The sequence below is a fragment of the Pseudophryne corroboree genome, chromosome 9, assembly GCF_028390025.1.
Source record: "Pseudophryne corroboree isolate aPseCor3 chromosome 9, aPseCor3.hap2, whole genome shotgun sequence".
In the NCBI taxonomy this organism is placed as follows: Eukaryota; Metazoa; Chordata; class Amphibia; order Anura; family Myobatrachidae; genus Pseudophryne; species Pseudophryne corroboree.
Window position 1 is genome coordinate 285,367,511 of NC_086452.1, and position 16,135 is coordinate 285,383,645.

The window sequence follows — 16,135 nt, forward strand, 5'->3', positions numbered from 1 at the left end:
TCTCTAATGCCCAGGGATCCACCTGCGAGTGAACCCAGACGTGGCTGAAAAATCGAAGACGAGCCCCCACCAGATCTGCCTCCCCCCGGAAAGCCCCAGCGTCATGCGGTGGACTTTGCCGACGCGGGGGAGGACTTCTGCTCTTGGGAACTAGCTGTGTGCAGCTTTTTTCCCCTGCCTTTCCCTCTGGCAACAAAGGATGATCCACGTACCTTCTTGTTTTTATTGGAACGAAAGGACTGCATTTGATAATGAGGTGCCTTTTTTGTATGTTGCGGGGGGACATAAAGTAAGAAATTTGACTTACCAGCCATAGCGACAAGATCCGAGAGGCCGTCTCCAAACAACTCTAACCCCTTGTAAGGCAAGGACTCCATATGCCGCTTTGAATCGGCATCTCCCGTCCACCGTCGGGTCCACAAGAGCCGCCTAGCAGAAATAGACATGGCATTTATTCTGGAGCTTAATAAAACAAAACAAATGTCTCTCTGAGAATCCCTCATATACAAGGCAGCATCTCTGATATGCTCAATGGTCATTTGAATGGTGTCCCTATCTAAGGTGACAATTTCCGTAGATAAGGAATCTGCCCATGCTACAACCGCACTACAATCCCAGGCCGACGTCATAGCAGGTCAAGCAATAGTACCGGAATGATTGTAAATGTGCTTTAAGGTAATTTCTCTAACGTCCTAGAGGATGCTGGGGACTCCGTAAGGACCATGGGGAATAGACAGGCTCCGCAGGAGATAGGGCACTTTAAGAAAGCTTTGGACTCTGGGTGTGCACTGGCTCCTCCCTCTATGCCCCTCCTCCAGACCTCAGTTTTACACTGTGCCCAGAGCAAGATGGGTGCACCTCAGAGAGCTCTCCAGAGTTCTCTGCCTAGATGCATTTTTGTTTGGATTTTTTCTTTCTACATTTTACTTTTTCACAGGGAGCACTGCTGGCAACAGGCTCCCTGCATCGTGGGACTGAGGAGAGAGGAGCAGACCTTCTTGTCAAAGATAGGCTCTGCTTCCTCGGCTACTGGACACCATAAGCTCCAGAGGGGGTGAATGCAGGTTCTTACTGGGCGTCCACCCCCGGAGCCGCGCCGCTGTTCTCCTCACAGAGCTAGAAGTAAAGAAGACAGAAGTCGTCAGAAGCCTTCAGCTTCACTGAGGTAACGCACAGCACTGCAGCTGTGCGTCATTGCTCCCATACACCTCACATACTCCGGTCACTGTAAGGGTGCAGGGGGGTGGGGGGGCGCCCTGGGCAACAATATAAACCTCTGCATGGCATAAAGAATATATACATGTACAGGTGGGCTCTGTACATGTATATAAAAGAGCCCCCGCCATATTTTACTAAGTTTGAGCGGGACAGAATCCTGCCGCCGAGGGGGCGGGGCTTCTCCCTCAGCACTCGCCAGCGCCATATTCTCTCCACAGCACTGCTGAGAGGAAGCTCCCCGGACTCTCCCCTGCTTACACACGGTGAAAGGGTGCTTAAAAGAGAGGGGAGGGGGGCACATAATTGGCGGTTTACATATTATACAGCGCTGCTGGGGAAAAACAATTTGTGTTGGTCTCCGGGGTTATTGCGCTGGGGTGTGTGCTGGCTTACTCTCTCTCTGTCTCTCCAAAGGGCCTTGACAGGGATACTGTCTTCAGGAAAGAGGTTCCTTGTGTGTGTGTGTGAAGTGTCGGTACGCGTGTGTCGACATGTTTGACGAGGAAGGCTCGCTTAATGTGGAGGGGGAGTGCTTGAATGTCAGGTCACTGTCGGCAACGTCGACACCGGAATGGGTGGATATGCTGAATGTCTTGAATGCAAATGTCAATCTATTGCATAAAAGATTAGACAAAGCAGAAGCTAGGGATCAGTCAGGTAGCCAGTCCATGCCTGTCCCTGGGGCGCCAGGTCCTTTGGGGTCTCAGAAGCGCACCATATCCCAGATGACACAGATACCGACACAGATACTGACTCTAGTGTCGACTATGAGGATGCAAAATTACAGCCAAAGGTGGCTAAGGGTATACGGTACATGATTATGGCCATTAAAGAGGTTTTGCATATTACTGAGGAACCCCCTGTCCCTGACGCGAGGGTACACATGTATAAAGGGAAAAAACCTGAAGTCGCTTTCTCATCCTCATTTGAATTAAGTGACTTGTGCGAAAAGGCTTGGGAATCTCCGGATAGGAGACCACAAGTTCCCAAAAGGATTCTCATGGCGTATCCTTTTCCACAAACTGATAGGATATGCTGGGAATCTTCGCCAAAAGATGACAAGGCGCTGACACGTTTGTCCAAAAAGGTGGCACTGCCTTCTCAGGATACAGCTTCCCTCAAGGAACCTGCTAATCGCAGGCAGGAAAAATATAAATATAAATATATATATATATATATATATATATATATATATATATATATAGATATATATATATATATATAGATATATATATAGATATATAGATATCCAAGAAAAAACAGCGGCACTCGAGGATTTAAGTGAAGCAATCAAATTGTATTCAAAAAGATGATTACATAAAAGCCAACGTTTCGGGGCTTACATGCCCCTTTGTCAAGGTGTGTGACTGTGAAAGGTGCAAAAGCTTACCTTATATCCCCGTGAGGTTCGGGCGCAGTGCAGGCGTGTGAATGAAGCCGCCGGACTTCCGGTCGCGACATATATATATATATACACACACACACACATACATACATAATAGGCTAGAACCCACAGCACTCATAAATCCGCGGTGCCAGTGGTATTGTGACCACACAATTTAAATAAACAAATCATATAAATTCAGCACTCAATATTAACACTTCAAACTGGAATTCATCTGAATTCAGGGAATGTTAGTTCCAAAATATTGCAATAGTTTGTTAAGCTGACTAGACACACACACACACACACACACACACACACACACATATTTATATGCCAGACAAAAACGCATCATACAAGCACTGACATGTTGGTATTCAACATGGGAGCAAGATACCCACTGTGGACGACTTCAAAAAAAGGTAACCACGAGGGCGCCAAGACACGGCAATAACACAAGACAGCAGCACGTCACTGCCTCACTATGACATTTCTGACAAATAAATTTCCCAAAACTTCAAATTTACCACATAACTTAAATTATTTCACATCAGACCTCAAACATTACTTGTACAATGATTCCACTTCAGAATCAGCAACCACATTTCACCCTACATTATCTCAACACAGAACTATTTTGTCACAAGAGGGACCATTTTATAAGATAGATATAAGACTCTTGGGCGTGCAGTTGTGCTCTGATATAAACACTCATTTCATACCTCCCAACATGACCCTCTCCAGAGGGGACAAACTGCTCTGCATCTGGACTTGTCTCTTAATTTAAGATTGCCAGCACCTGTTTTGACCAGGTCAATGGATACGAAAAGGTGTTTCAGCACAGGTGATGGCAATCATAAATTAAGAGGGAAGTCCAGGAGCAGGGCATTCTGTCCCTGCTGAAGAGAGTCATGTTGGTAGGTATGTCCTTGGGTGGTTGAACGCACACCAAGGCCTGTATATACATACCTTCCACATTGTAAAATGTTGGAGCTGGACTCCCAAGCGCAGCAAAAAAAGGGGTGTGACCTATATGAAAGAGGGCATGTCCTCATGGCAGTGCCGTGATCGCGAGCCATGCCCCCGTTTTCTGTCACTGAGTGAGCTCTTTGAGCTGCTGGCATGCCCCCAGTCCCTCTGTCTAGTCACCGCTGCTCAGCTAGTGATAGGAGCCGCGGATGGGACAGTCCCCCCAAAAAATGGGACTGTCGGGAGGTATGCAAATATCAAATAGCGACAGCACACCCAAGAGTGGTAGTTTAGATAGATAGATGGATAGATAGAGATAGATACACACTCACATATACACGTCCACTTATTTACATGTATTCTTAAGCAACTAGACTTTTCAGGGATCCCCATTGTCTACACACGCTCTCCATTAGCATAAACCATTATTAGTCTTAGTATGAAGCCTCCCATTCAATACCAAAATGTACAGTGATTTTATCCAATACAGTCCTCATATGTAAACAGACCTCAACCAAATTACAAAAAAATATACTGCACTTAACATACTGCTGCGTCAAATACAAAACAAAGTAGTAAATAAATGGCACGCATAAATCCTTAAAAGGTGAGAGCAGAGGAACACTGAGCTCAGGGAATCATTGTATCCATTAACAGTCTGGAAGCGGCTAAACCAGTCTGGTCTTTGGCTACCAAATATTACACTGAAAACCTGCATTTTCAAAGACAGCAACGCCATGTAAGTCAGAGCCTACAAATATGTTCATGCAAAAAGAAATGCAATTCGGTTAGAGGCACACTTAAAATAAATACATATGTATTTATTTTTTATAGGGATAATACGCTGCAGTGCTGTAGTGAGAATATAGCTTTCATGCGTCATAACGTTATATATGCCTTTATCAGGATACAGGCGGCTGTCCCACAGTAATCTGAATTTAGAACGTTTCATTTATAAACTCCAGATGAATGAGTAAGATCTATGTATACATTCAAATGAAACCATAGGCTAATCTGACTACAATGTATAAACATTTCTAAGCATGCGAGATGGCGGTGTGCAAAGTCACCTCCCTCCCCCCTCGCCCTGAAGAGAAGGGTTATCCCAGCAACAAAAGCAGCAGCACTCCACTGCAACAAGGTGCAGGGATCCTCCTGGTCCCCCATAGCGGAATGGCTGTGTCTCACACTCTGCTGTCTCTCTCCTGATTGTTTTCACCTTCAATTTGGTGCTCTCTCCCCTCCCCCCCCCCCCCCCCCCATCCTCTTCCATTCGTACACACACTCCCTGATAATGGGGATATATAATGTGGGAAATCAGACTACTACCCTCCTGCAGGATTCCCTGCGCAATCTGCAATGCCCTGGGAATGCCCCAGCCTAGGTATACGGACGGAATGTAGATGATCACAGCGACACTGAGCATAGAGCTAAATAGTGGGGACAACAGCAAAAACACTGGGTGCTTACAAAAGCATAGCACAAATATGGAAGACATGCATTATCAGCCATTCCAATTACCATCAAATAATAAACATGTCGCACACATTTCCCAAAAAAGTACAAACTATATACTATACACTCACACACACAAATGGTATAATAATAATAATAATAATAATAAAAAATAAAAAAAGCATAGTTGCCTACTACTAATCGGTAGATATAAAACAAGCAATGGTTGGATACAACGTAATTTTACTATGTGCAGAATGAGACTACAGTGGATAAGCCCGCACATGGTACTAATTATGGACAGAAACAAAGACAAAAGCACAAAGGACAAGGATATGCGGAGAGGAAAGAAGGGGGTGGGGGGTCTGTAAACCAATAAAGAGAGAAAGAGTGCACTCATATGGACTGGGGAAAACATATTGCAGCCTTACCTGCGAAACCATTTTATTCTTCTCCATAAACCAACAGAGGGGAGAGAAGCAAGAAAGAGCGTGAGGATAGGATCTGATTCTCTGACGCCTCACAATGTAGCTTTCAGTATTGATTCGATTTCTGAGAGATTCTTCTTTGTATGTCCTTGCGTATGACTCTTTCCTTCCTTCCTATCTTTCTTTGCTCCCTTTCTCTCGTTCTCTCTTTCAGGACCAAGCTCCTCCTTCTGACACCAGGGGTAATTTATCACTGCTTTGCCACTCCTCTCTCTCTCCTTCCTCCCCCTCCCAAACTGGCGAGTCCCAGCTCACTCCTGTCTCTTCCTTTCCCCTCCCCCTTCCTCTCCTGCCTGGCTGACTAGAAGGGACACATCTCTCATTACACATGGCAAAGAGGGAGAGAGTAAAAACAGACTGGGAGGTGTATGAAGGAGAAAAACAGAGATGAAAAAATTCAAGTACAGTATGATGTCAAAAGTATCAGAGAGAGAGAGAGAAACGGAGATTGAGAAAGAAACAAGATACGTCTTTGTGAAGTGACTACAATATCTACGGGGAACGTGTAAAAAAAAAAAAAAACTATGACAGTAAAACGAGCTACCCCAGATTGTTAAAAAAGCAGCAAATAGTAACAGAATAGGAGGAGTGGTTCTCAATAGGCCACACAAAAACCAGATGTTAAGGTGACTCACCAAAAATAAATGAGCCAGTTATTATGCTCATTTAGCTATACTACTGTGAAGTCTGCAGATAGAGGCTTCACTTGGTGGACCTCAAGGGGCCTATTTATTAAGTCCATTTTTCATAAAATCATACAGAAAGCACTTTTTGCATATTTATATGTATCCCTACTATGTGCCAAAATTTGCAAAAGGCGCTGTAGATCCAGTCCCCATTATTATCAATGGGAACAACAGTCTGACCGCAGTATGTACCAAACTCAGTTTGGCCCAATAGGTTTACGGCATAAACCACTTTAAGCCTATGAAGGAAATCTTGCAGGAGAGGGTTCTTACAATCCCTCTCCCGCAGCATCCATCCAGCAAATGTGAAAGACTCCTTCAATATGCCAGAGATGTACAGTAACTCGCAGGGACAGCGGTTATTGCTACCGATGTCCCTGCAAGTTAACTTAGGCCCTCATTCCGAGTTGTTCGCTCGCAAGCTGCTTTTAGCAGCTTTGCACACGCTAAGCCGCCGCCTACTGGGAGTGAATCTTAGCATAGTAAAATTGCGAACGAAACATTCTCAAAATTGCGATTACACACCTCTTAGCAGTTTCTGAGTAGCTTCAAACTTACTCGGCATCTGCGATCAGTTCAGTGCTTGTCGTTCCTGGTTTGACGTCACAAACACACCCAGCGTTCGGACAGACACTCCTCCGTTTCTTCAGCCACTCCCGCGTTTTTCCCAGAAACGGTAGCGTTTTTTCGCACACACCCATAAAACGGCCTGTTTCCGCCCAGAAACACCCACTTCCTGTCATTCACATTACGAACACCAGAACGAAGAAAAAAACCTCGTAATGCCGTGAGTAAAATTCCTAACTGCATAGCAAATTTACTTGGCGCAGTCGCACTGCGGACATTGCGCATGCGCAGTAGCGACTAACCGCTCCGTTGCGGAAAAAAAACAACGAGCGAACAACTCGGAATGACCCCCTTAGTACATAGCAGGGATACTTTCATTCAAACTTAAAACACCCATCACAATACAAACTGTTAATAATTGTACTACTGCTATGATTATTATTAATATATAGCCCCTAAGAATCAGATTATTTTTTAATTAGCCATGAGGCTAATTGGCAGCAAAAATCCCCACGGCGTGGGGAAAAGCTATTCAATAAAATAGCCTAATTCCCGTGCCTAATAATTGGGATTCATGCGTGGAAACACACTGATTCTGCATAAACTGCAGAATCGGTGTGTTTTTTTGTCAACGCGTGACCCGATTTTGGTGGTTTTAACGCAGACTTTTCCTCCATGAGTTGCATGGTTCAGTCCGACACTGGGGTCTCATGTGCAGGGTAAACCCTGCTAATTGAACATGTGTGAGGCTGCAATTAGCGGCGGGGTAAACAGACAAACAGGAGCTGCAGATCCGCGAGCTCTGATTGGCTAACGAACTGGCACCTGATTTTAGATACCCATGCAGCCGCCGGAGTCCGGACTGAGGAGCAGGAGAGGCGCACACTGCGCTCTCCTGCCCTCACACACAGCCAGGCAGCAGCGGCTTTGAACACATTGGGGGCATATGTTATCTGTGTCACGGACCTGGATCGAGAGGGTTTAGTACTCAGGGATTCTTTCGATGGTCGGGAAGCGGAACTGTAGATGGGTCGAAATAGAGATGGCCGGATGTAGGTCTTCCTCATGCAGCTTTATTAGTAACTAACGTCTGAGAACGATGCCTAAAGAACACTGAATGAAGAGATGAAATGATGATTTGAGAATGATGCTGAAGGACTCTGAATTAAGAAATTAAATGATTTGAGAACAATGTTGAGGAACACTGAATGAAGAAATAAGTGATGACTTGTGAACGTTGCTGAAGAACACTGAATGAAGAAATGAGTGATGACTTGTGAACGATGCTGAAGAACACTGAATGAAGAAATGAGTGATGACTTGTGAACGATGCTGAAGAACACTGAATGAAGAAATGAATGATGACTTGTGAACAATGCTGAAGAACACCAAATGAAGAAATAAATGATGACTTGTGAACGATGCTGAAGAACACTGGACGAAGAAACGAGGGGTGGCTTGAGAGCGATGCTGAAGAACAATGAATGCAGAAATGAATTAAGTCCAGTGAGAACTGGTAAACACACTGTAATGCTGGATACACACTGTAATGCTGGAAACACTGGAACTCAGAGAGCTGGGAACACACTTCCATAAACTGCAGCGTGAGCCTGGGGGTAGCTTATGCAGCGACGATACTCAGGCACTGGGTCTCTGCCCAGCACTTCCTTTTGAATCTCCCGCCTTGCTCCTATTGATTGCTGGGGTCATGTGACGGCCGGGGACCACCATTGGACTATTCCCAGCACGTGATCGCCGGAAACAATGACGGCGAACCCAGGCCGAGGACGACAGGGACCCCACACCCCACAAGCGCCACCACCCGGCGCGGCCAGGAAGCAGCCCGGAGGAGAATGGCGCACACCAGCCGCACATAGAGGAAGCCAACGGAGCGGTAAGCGTGGCTGCCGCTGCTCCCAGACCCTGACAGTCTGGCACTGTGGGAGCATATGTTATCTGGCACTGTGGGAGGGCATATGTGTATCTAGCACTATTGGGGGCGTATGTGTATCTGGTACTGCACTAATGGTGGCATGTGCATATCTGGCACTATTGGAGGCATATGTGTATCTGGCACTGCACTATTGAGGGCATATTTGTATCTGGCCCCCATGTGTGTATCACACACCCATTTTTTTGGGCGCACAGTACCACTAAGAATTTTTTCCTACTTGCACCACTGCATTAAAGTAAATGTTTTCTTCACAATACTTGACATCTTTTTGATTATACTTTATTGTTGGTTTTTCTAAAAACCTTTGAAAATTGCATGTGAGTGTTTCTTTATTTTGCGGCCCACACAAGACTTAAAGGGATATTCAATTTGGCCCGAAGAGACATTGGCAGTAAAAACCACCGATGTTTCTTCGGGTGCTGCGGTTGGGATATTTAATTAGCTCGGCCGGTAACAAGTCCTTTTACACCTGTAAACACACAGGTTCAATGAAACCTGTGTGTTTTCGGGTGAAATAGCCCCATTTTTGGATGAAAACGGGGCTGGTATCGGGCATTGTGCGTCGCCTGCCGGAGGCAGGTGAAGCAAAATCCCTGATATTCTGCGGAACGCGCCGGCTTATCGGGGCTAAATAGATAGCCCCCGGCGGCGACACTTTACACCCGCAATCATTGCGGGTAATTGAATGTCCCGGTGAGACCTTGATTATTCGGCCCAGTTTGTATTTTGAGTTTGCCATGCCTGCTTTATACCCCTTTCAGATCTCCAATGCCGGATCCCTCCTGGGAATTGGAAACGGGTCCTTCCCGGGTGGGAACTGGCATTGGAGACTCTGCTACCCCTTTCGCTGGCTTCCAGACCCGGCAATATGCCAGGTCAGTTGCCATAGCGGTGGGGGGTGGAGGCGGCGCTGGAAGATGAGCTCATCTCTGCGCCTGCTCTCCCTATCTAGTAAACAGTTCCCGGGTCGCATCGACCCGGGAATCCGTTTCCGCAGCCACTGACCCGGTTTTCAACCTGGGAATAACCCTTCTTATAACCCGGGTTGAATTACCAGGTCAGGCGACCCGGGAATTCCGACATGGCGCTTTCATAACGCACACTGACCCATGTCAACCCGGCAATATGCCAGGTCGATACCAGGTTAATTGTGCAATGTGAAAGGTGTATTACAGGGTACATTTTCAGCAAAACCTGCTTGAAAATGGGTGGGGGTCAGGGGGTGCCACGAGGGAAGGGGGCGGCAGGACAAAGGAGGGCTGAAGAGGAAGAGGGAGAAACATATGAAGTTGGAGGTGAGAAAGGCACATGGATGGCCCCAGTGGAGGGGCCAGCCCACAGTAACTAGCCACACACTGTAGGGGTTCCAGCTAAGTTAAGGGGAAATTAGGGCCCTGGAGGCAGGCGGAGAAGGACTGTGGGGAAGGAGGAGGTGGAGCAGTTGAAAAGGTATGATTTCCTTCCTGACACTGCCCATATTAATTGAAGGTGGTGGCCACACTGCACTCTGCAACCAATTCCTTTGGCTGGCGCCTCTTAAATATTTGGGGGGTGGGGGGGCCGCCCATAGCCCCCCTTGTTCCAGCGCTTATGAATGTAAGTCAGCTTTATGACATGCCTCTCAGGCAGTGTATGTCCACTTCAACGGTGCACTCATACTGTAGGTATGTTTTACACAATCTCCCTGAAATGCTTTTTCAAAAGTAACGGTAAAGGACTCTGCCGGCGAGGAGTTTTAAAAAATCTTTCACGTTTGAAAAAGTTGTTTGCATGGTCTTTGCATGTGCCAATCAGCGTTGGTGACGTCAGCCAAACACCGATCAGAAAAGTGGACGGGGGGAGCAGATGGAGCTGGCCAGGAAGTGGAGGAAAGCAGGAAAAGAATGCTTTCCTCCATTATTAAAGATAAGAAGGCACACATTGTCATAACGCTTGTGATTTCTCTGCACTTTTCATGTAGCTTAATACATAGAAAACAAGCTGAAGAAAAGTCATATATTGTTTTTATATAATTAAGACCCCTATAGACCCCTTACTCATGCAAGCTGTTTACAGTATCACACATTTATCAAAGAAAGCTGTTCCATCTTAGGGCGGCAATAGCAGGGTGCAATACAAAAGGGAAAAAAACTCAATGAAATAATGAATTTTAAACTTATTTAGACATGTTTTCTCAAATTTTTTATTAATTTTTTTATGTTTGTTTATTTATTTATTAATTTTTTTTTAGCAGAGACCTGAAACATGCCTGCTCAGAAGGATCCTGACTGGCCGGGAAAAAAAGGGTACGTTTATACTTACCTCAGGCATGCTAGCATCGCAGGGGAGTTCAGCATCGCCCCAGTGGCATTTTAATACTATTGCAGATTATTTATCACTATGATATGAAGCAAAGGAAAATTATTCTAATGTTGATTTTTTATAAATAGCACCCATAGCCGTCAATGCGTGTGCTAGATTATTTCTGCTTTTGGCATCTACTAAAACTTTAGTCACAAGTACTTTTAACCACATAATTGACTATTTTTCCCTTCAAAACCGTTCACAACATTGTTGTTTTTTTTTATGGTTATTTAATATAGTTTAAAAATTGTTTTGTTTTTTTAATATTTAAATACATTATGCACATCTGCAGAACGAATCTCCTAGTCAAAAACCGGGGGAAACAATGGTGCAGTTGCTTGTGATCGGACCATGGGGGTCATTCTGACCCGTTCGCACGCAGCGGTTCTTCGATGCAGTGCGAACGGGTCGGGACTACGGCTGTGTGGCGTCCGCAATGCGCATCGCGTCGTTGCCGGGCAGCGATGCCGCCAGCGCTGAAAGTGATCGCAACGGCGATCGCAAGAAGATTGACGGCGGGGAGGCGTTCCGGGGCGTCTACTCACCGTTTTCCGGGCGTGGAAATCCGAACGCAGGCGTGTCCAGGCGTTTGGAGGGCGGATGTCTGACGTCAATCCCGGGACCTTCATCGCTGGATCCGTCGCACAGGGTAAGTAGGTAAGGAAACTTTTTTAGCATAGCAGGGCTGCACAAGCGATCGCAGCCCTGCTTTGCTAAAATACACTCCCCCATAGGCGGCGTCAAGTTGATCGCACGAGCAGCACAAAGTTGCTACATGTGATCAACTCGGAATGACTACCCATGCCAGCTAAGTGGTTAAGTAACTAATTTTTTAGCTCAGTATTGTTTTCTCAATATGAAATATATACTCTTTCAATCAGATTTCCGTATTTGTCACAACACTTTATATTCTGGAGAAGTCTTATATTTGGATATAACAGTACTAACAGTAGATAACTTGCCAATTACTGTTTGTTCCAGTTTACACTGGATCTATAATCACTGACAATAATAACATACTTTTCATACACAGTTTTTAAGAAATGAGGAGGCGAGGTGTGGAAAAAATTGGTAGGCATGACTTGATGACATCATTCAAGTCAGGGCTTGATGATCTCGTTTTCACCACTGTGGGGGCATGACCAGCATCTGTTCACCACTGCAGTGAGTGAGAGAGGGTCTCCCAACGGGATGCATTTAGTATCCCGGTTGTCGAGATCCCGGCGCTCAGCCTACCGGTGTCAGGAATCAGGATACAGACACCTATTTTCCCTCTTGGGGTGTCCACGAAACACCTGGAGGGAGAATAAAATAGCGCGCCACCGTGCCTGCAGCGTGGCGAGCACAGCGAGCCCTCAAGGGGCTCTTTTGCGCTCGCCCCGCTGCCAGCATTCCAGCACCCGGCATCCCGCGGTTGGGATTCTGACCACCAGGATGATGGGTGCCGGTGTATATATATATATATATATATATATATATATATATATATATATATACCAACCCCTCCCAACTGCCAACCTGGTTTTGCCTTGTAAATTATTGCCGCTTTAAAAATACGGACATACTAGCCAGATTTCCTGCACAGATTGCATCTCGTTGGCCAGAGGTTCCCAAACGTGGTCCCCTACCAAACGTGGTACCCCAACAGTCCAGTTTTTAACGATACCCATGGCTCAGCAAAGATGATCAAATCAAATTAACAGTGGTACAAGTCACCTGTGGCCCAACATGGATATACTTAAAACCTGGACCGTTAGAGTTCCTTGAGGACCGCGTTTGGGAAACTCTGTTGTAGGTTAATACATAAGCCCCAAACACTCCTTCCAGGAGAATTGCCTGCTCTCTGTGGAAGCCCGGTAATATTCAAGATATTCAGGGATAGTATGCAACGAGGTATAAGGAAGACCTATATACACCTAGTATGCACCTATGTAAATAAAATAAAATAAAAATAGGATTTTAAATTACCTACCGGTAAATCCTTTTCTCGTAGTCTGTAGAGGATACTGGGGTCCACATTAGTACCATGGGGTATAAACAAGTCCACTAGGAGCCTTGGGCACTTTAAGAAATCAATAGTGTGCACTGAATCCTCCCTCTATGCCCTTCCTACCAGACTCAGTCTAGAAACTGTGCCCGAGGAGACGGACATACTTCGAGAGAAGGATAGGTAAGGTTAGTGGTGAGATTCCGAACCAGCAAACACAACAAGAGGAAAGCCATGCTAACTAAACATGAAACAGGAACAGCAACAGCTGAACCAACATTACTTAACCAAGTAACAGTGCAGAAAAAGAAGCACCGGGCGGGCACCCAGTATCTTCTATGGACTACGAGAAAAGGATCTACTGCTAGGTAATTAACAATAGGATTTTAATATACCTACCGGTAAATCCTTTTCTCGTAGTCCGTAGAGGATGCTGGGGTCCATTTAGTACCATGGGATATAGACGGGTCTGCAGGAGCCTTTGGCACTTTAAGACTTTTTTACAGTGTTAACTGGCTCCTCCCTCTATGCCCCTCCTCCAGACCTTAGCATAGGAACTGTGCCCGAGGAGACGGACAAACTTCAAGAGAAGGATTTACTTAAAGCTAGTGGCGAGATTCACACCAGCTCACACCGTTCAACATGGCATCCAACTCAAAACATGCCAACGAGCATGAATAACTTTACAGACACTGCTGAATAACAACTTAACACGTGATAACTTGTGTAAGAAGAAAAAATATAATGCAGAAAAAAGTAGCACTGGGCAGGCGCCCAGCATCCTCTACAGACTACGAGAAAAGGATTTACCGGTAGGTATACTAAAATCCTATTTTCTCTAACGTCCTAGAGGATGCTGGGGTCCATTTAGTACCATGGGGATGTACCAAAGCTGGTGAGTGCGGATGTTCCTGCAGAACTGACTGACCAAATTTAAGGTCGTCAGCAGCCAAGGTGTCAAACTTGTATAACTTAGCAAATGTGTTTGCCCCTGGCCAAGTAGCTGCTCGGCAAATTTGCAACGCCGAGACACCCCGGGCAGCTGCCCAGGAAGAGTCCCCTTTCCTCGTAGAGTGGGCCTTTACCGAACTCGGTTTCGGCAATCCTGCCGTGGAATGAGCATGCTGAATCATACATCTGATCCAGCGTGCAATCGTCTGCTTAGAAGCTGGGGACACAATCTTGTTGGGATCATACAGGATAAACAATGCTTCTGTTTTCCTTATACGAGCTGTTCTCGTGACATAAGTCTTCAAAGCTTTGACCACATCCAAAGACTTTGAAACAGCTGAGGTGTCAGTAGCCACTGGCACCACAATAGGTTGGTTCATATGGAAAGGAGACGCAGCCTTTCGAAGAAATTGCTGACGCGTTCTTAGTTCAGCCCTATCTTCATGAAAGATCAAATAAGGGCTCTTGTGAGACAAGGCCCCTAACTTAGACACCCGTCTTGCGGATGCCAAGGCCAACAGCATGGCCACTTTCCAAAGTGAGAAACTTTAACTCAACCTCTTGCAGAGGTTCAAACCAATCTGATTTAAGGAACTGCAACATCACGTTAAGATTAGAGATGAGCGGATTCGGTTTTACTCGGTTTTACTCGGTTCTCAAAACGACATCTTATTGGCTCACGGATGTCACGTGTTTTGGATAGCCAATAAGATTCGGTTTTGAGAACCGAGTAAAACCGATTAAAACCGAATCCGCTCATCTCTAGTTAAGATCCCATGGTGCCGTAGGAGGCACAAATGGTGGTTGGATGCGCAGAACCCCCTTCACGAACGTTTGAATCTCAGGATGAGAAGCCAACTGTTTCTGAAAGAAAATGGACAAGGCCGAAATTTGGACCTTGATGGATCCCAATCTTAAACCTGCATCCACACCAGCCTGTAGAAATAGGAGAAGACGTCCTAATTGAAACTCCACTGTTGGAGAATTCTTGGATTCACACCAAGATACATATTTTCTCCAAATACGATGGTAATGTCTAGACTTTACTCCTTTCCTGGCCTGAATAAGTGTGGGAAATACTTAGTTGGGAATACCCTTTCGGGCTAGGATCTGGCGCTCAACAGCCATGCCATCAAACGTAGCCGCGGTAAGTCTTGATATACAAACGGATCCTGCTGAAGCAGGTCCTCGCAAAGAGGAAGAGGCCGAGGATCTTCTATCAGTAACTCCTGAAGATCTGGATACCAAGCCCTCCTTGGCCAGTCTGGGACAATGAGGATCTCCCGCCGCTGCGCTGTACCTTTTTGCCGACAACAATGACCGGAGGGCCCCTCTCTTATAGGTCTCCGGTGATATACTCACCACTCTTCTGACTTCTGGCTGTGTTAGGGGGTGGCGGCAATGCTGTGGGAGTGAGCGCTAGCCAGGCTTGGGCTATGTTCAGTACCCCACAGGAACTAATGGTGTCCTGTCAGCGGAAGCAGAGCCATGAAACTTAATGAGAAGTTGGTTCCTACTTCCTCCCCTAAGTCCCACGAAGCAGGGACGCTGTTGCCAGCAGCTTCCCTGTAAAATAAAAAACCTAATAAAGTCTTTTCCAGTAGAACTCTGTAGAGCTCCACTAGCATGCATCCAGTCTCACCGGGCACATTTTCTAAACTGAGGTCTGGAGGAGTGGCATAGAGGGAGGAGCCAGTTCACACTGTAAAAAAGTCTTAAAGTGCCGAATGGCTCCTGTGGACCCGTCTATACCCCATGGTACTAAATGGACCCCAGCATCCTCTAGGACGTTAGAGAAATCCTATTTTCTCTTACATCCTAGAGGATACTGTGGTCCAAATTAGTACCATGGGGATGTACCCAAAGCTCCCAAACCAGGTGGGAGAGTGCTGAGGGTCCTGCAGAACTGACTGACCAAACTGAAGGTCCTCAGAGGCCAAAGTATTGAACTTGTAGAATTTAGCAAATGTGTTCGAACCCGACCAAGTAGCTGCTCGGCAGAGCTGTAAAGCAGAGACGCCCTGGGCAGCCGCCCAGGAAGAACCCACCGACCGAGTAGAGTGGGCGTGTACAGAGTTAGGAACCGGCAAACTTGCCGTAGAGTAAGCATGCTGGATAATGAGCCTGATCCAG

The 16,135-nt window shown here is 46.0% G+C and overlaps 1 protein-coding gene across 11 annotated transcripts in view; it reads right to left on the reverse strand.

The window, feature by feature from the left end:
• RBFOX2 (RNA binding fox-1 homolog 2) overlaps positions 1–16,135 on the reverse strand; it is a 1,097,056-nt gene that overhangs the window by 514,033 nt on the left and 566,888 nt on the right. Inside the window, exon 1 of one of the 11 annotated variants that reach the window (XM_063940330.1) lies at positions 5,458–5,688. The exons of the other annotated variants lie outside the window; for them this stretch is intronic. Coding sequence (XP_063796400.1) covers positions 5,458–5,484 — 27 coding nt within the window. The 5' untranslated portion in view covers positions 5,485–5,688. Of the gene's footprint in view, positions 1–5,457; positions 5,689–16,135 lie in introns of those variants that run through there. 11 annotated transcript variants of the gene reach the window in all.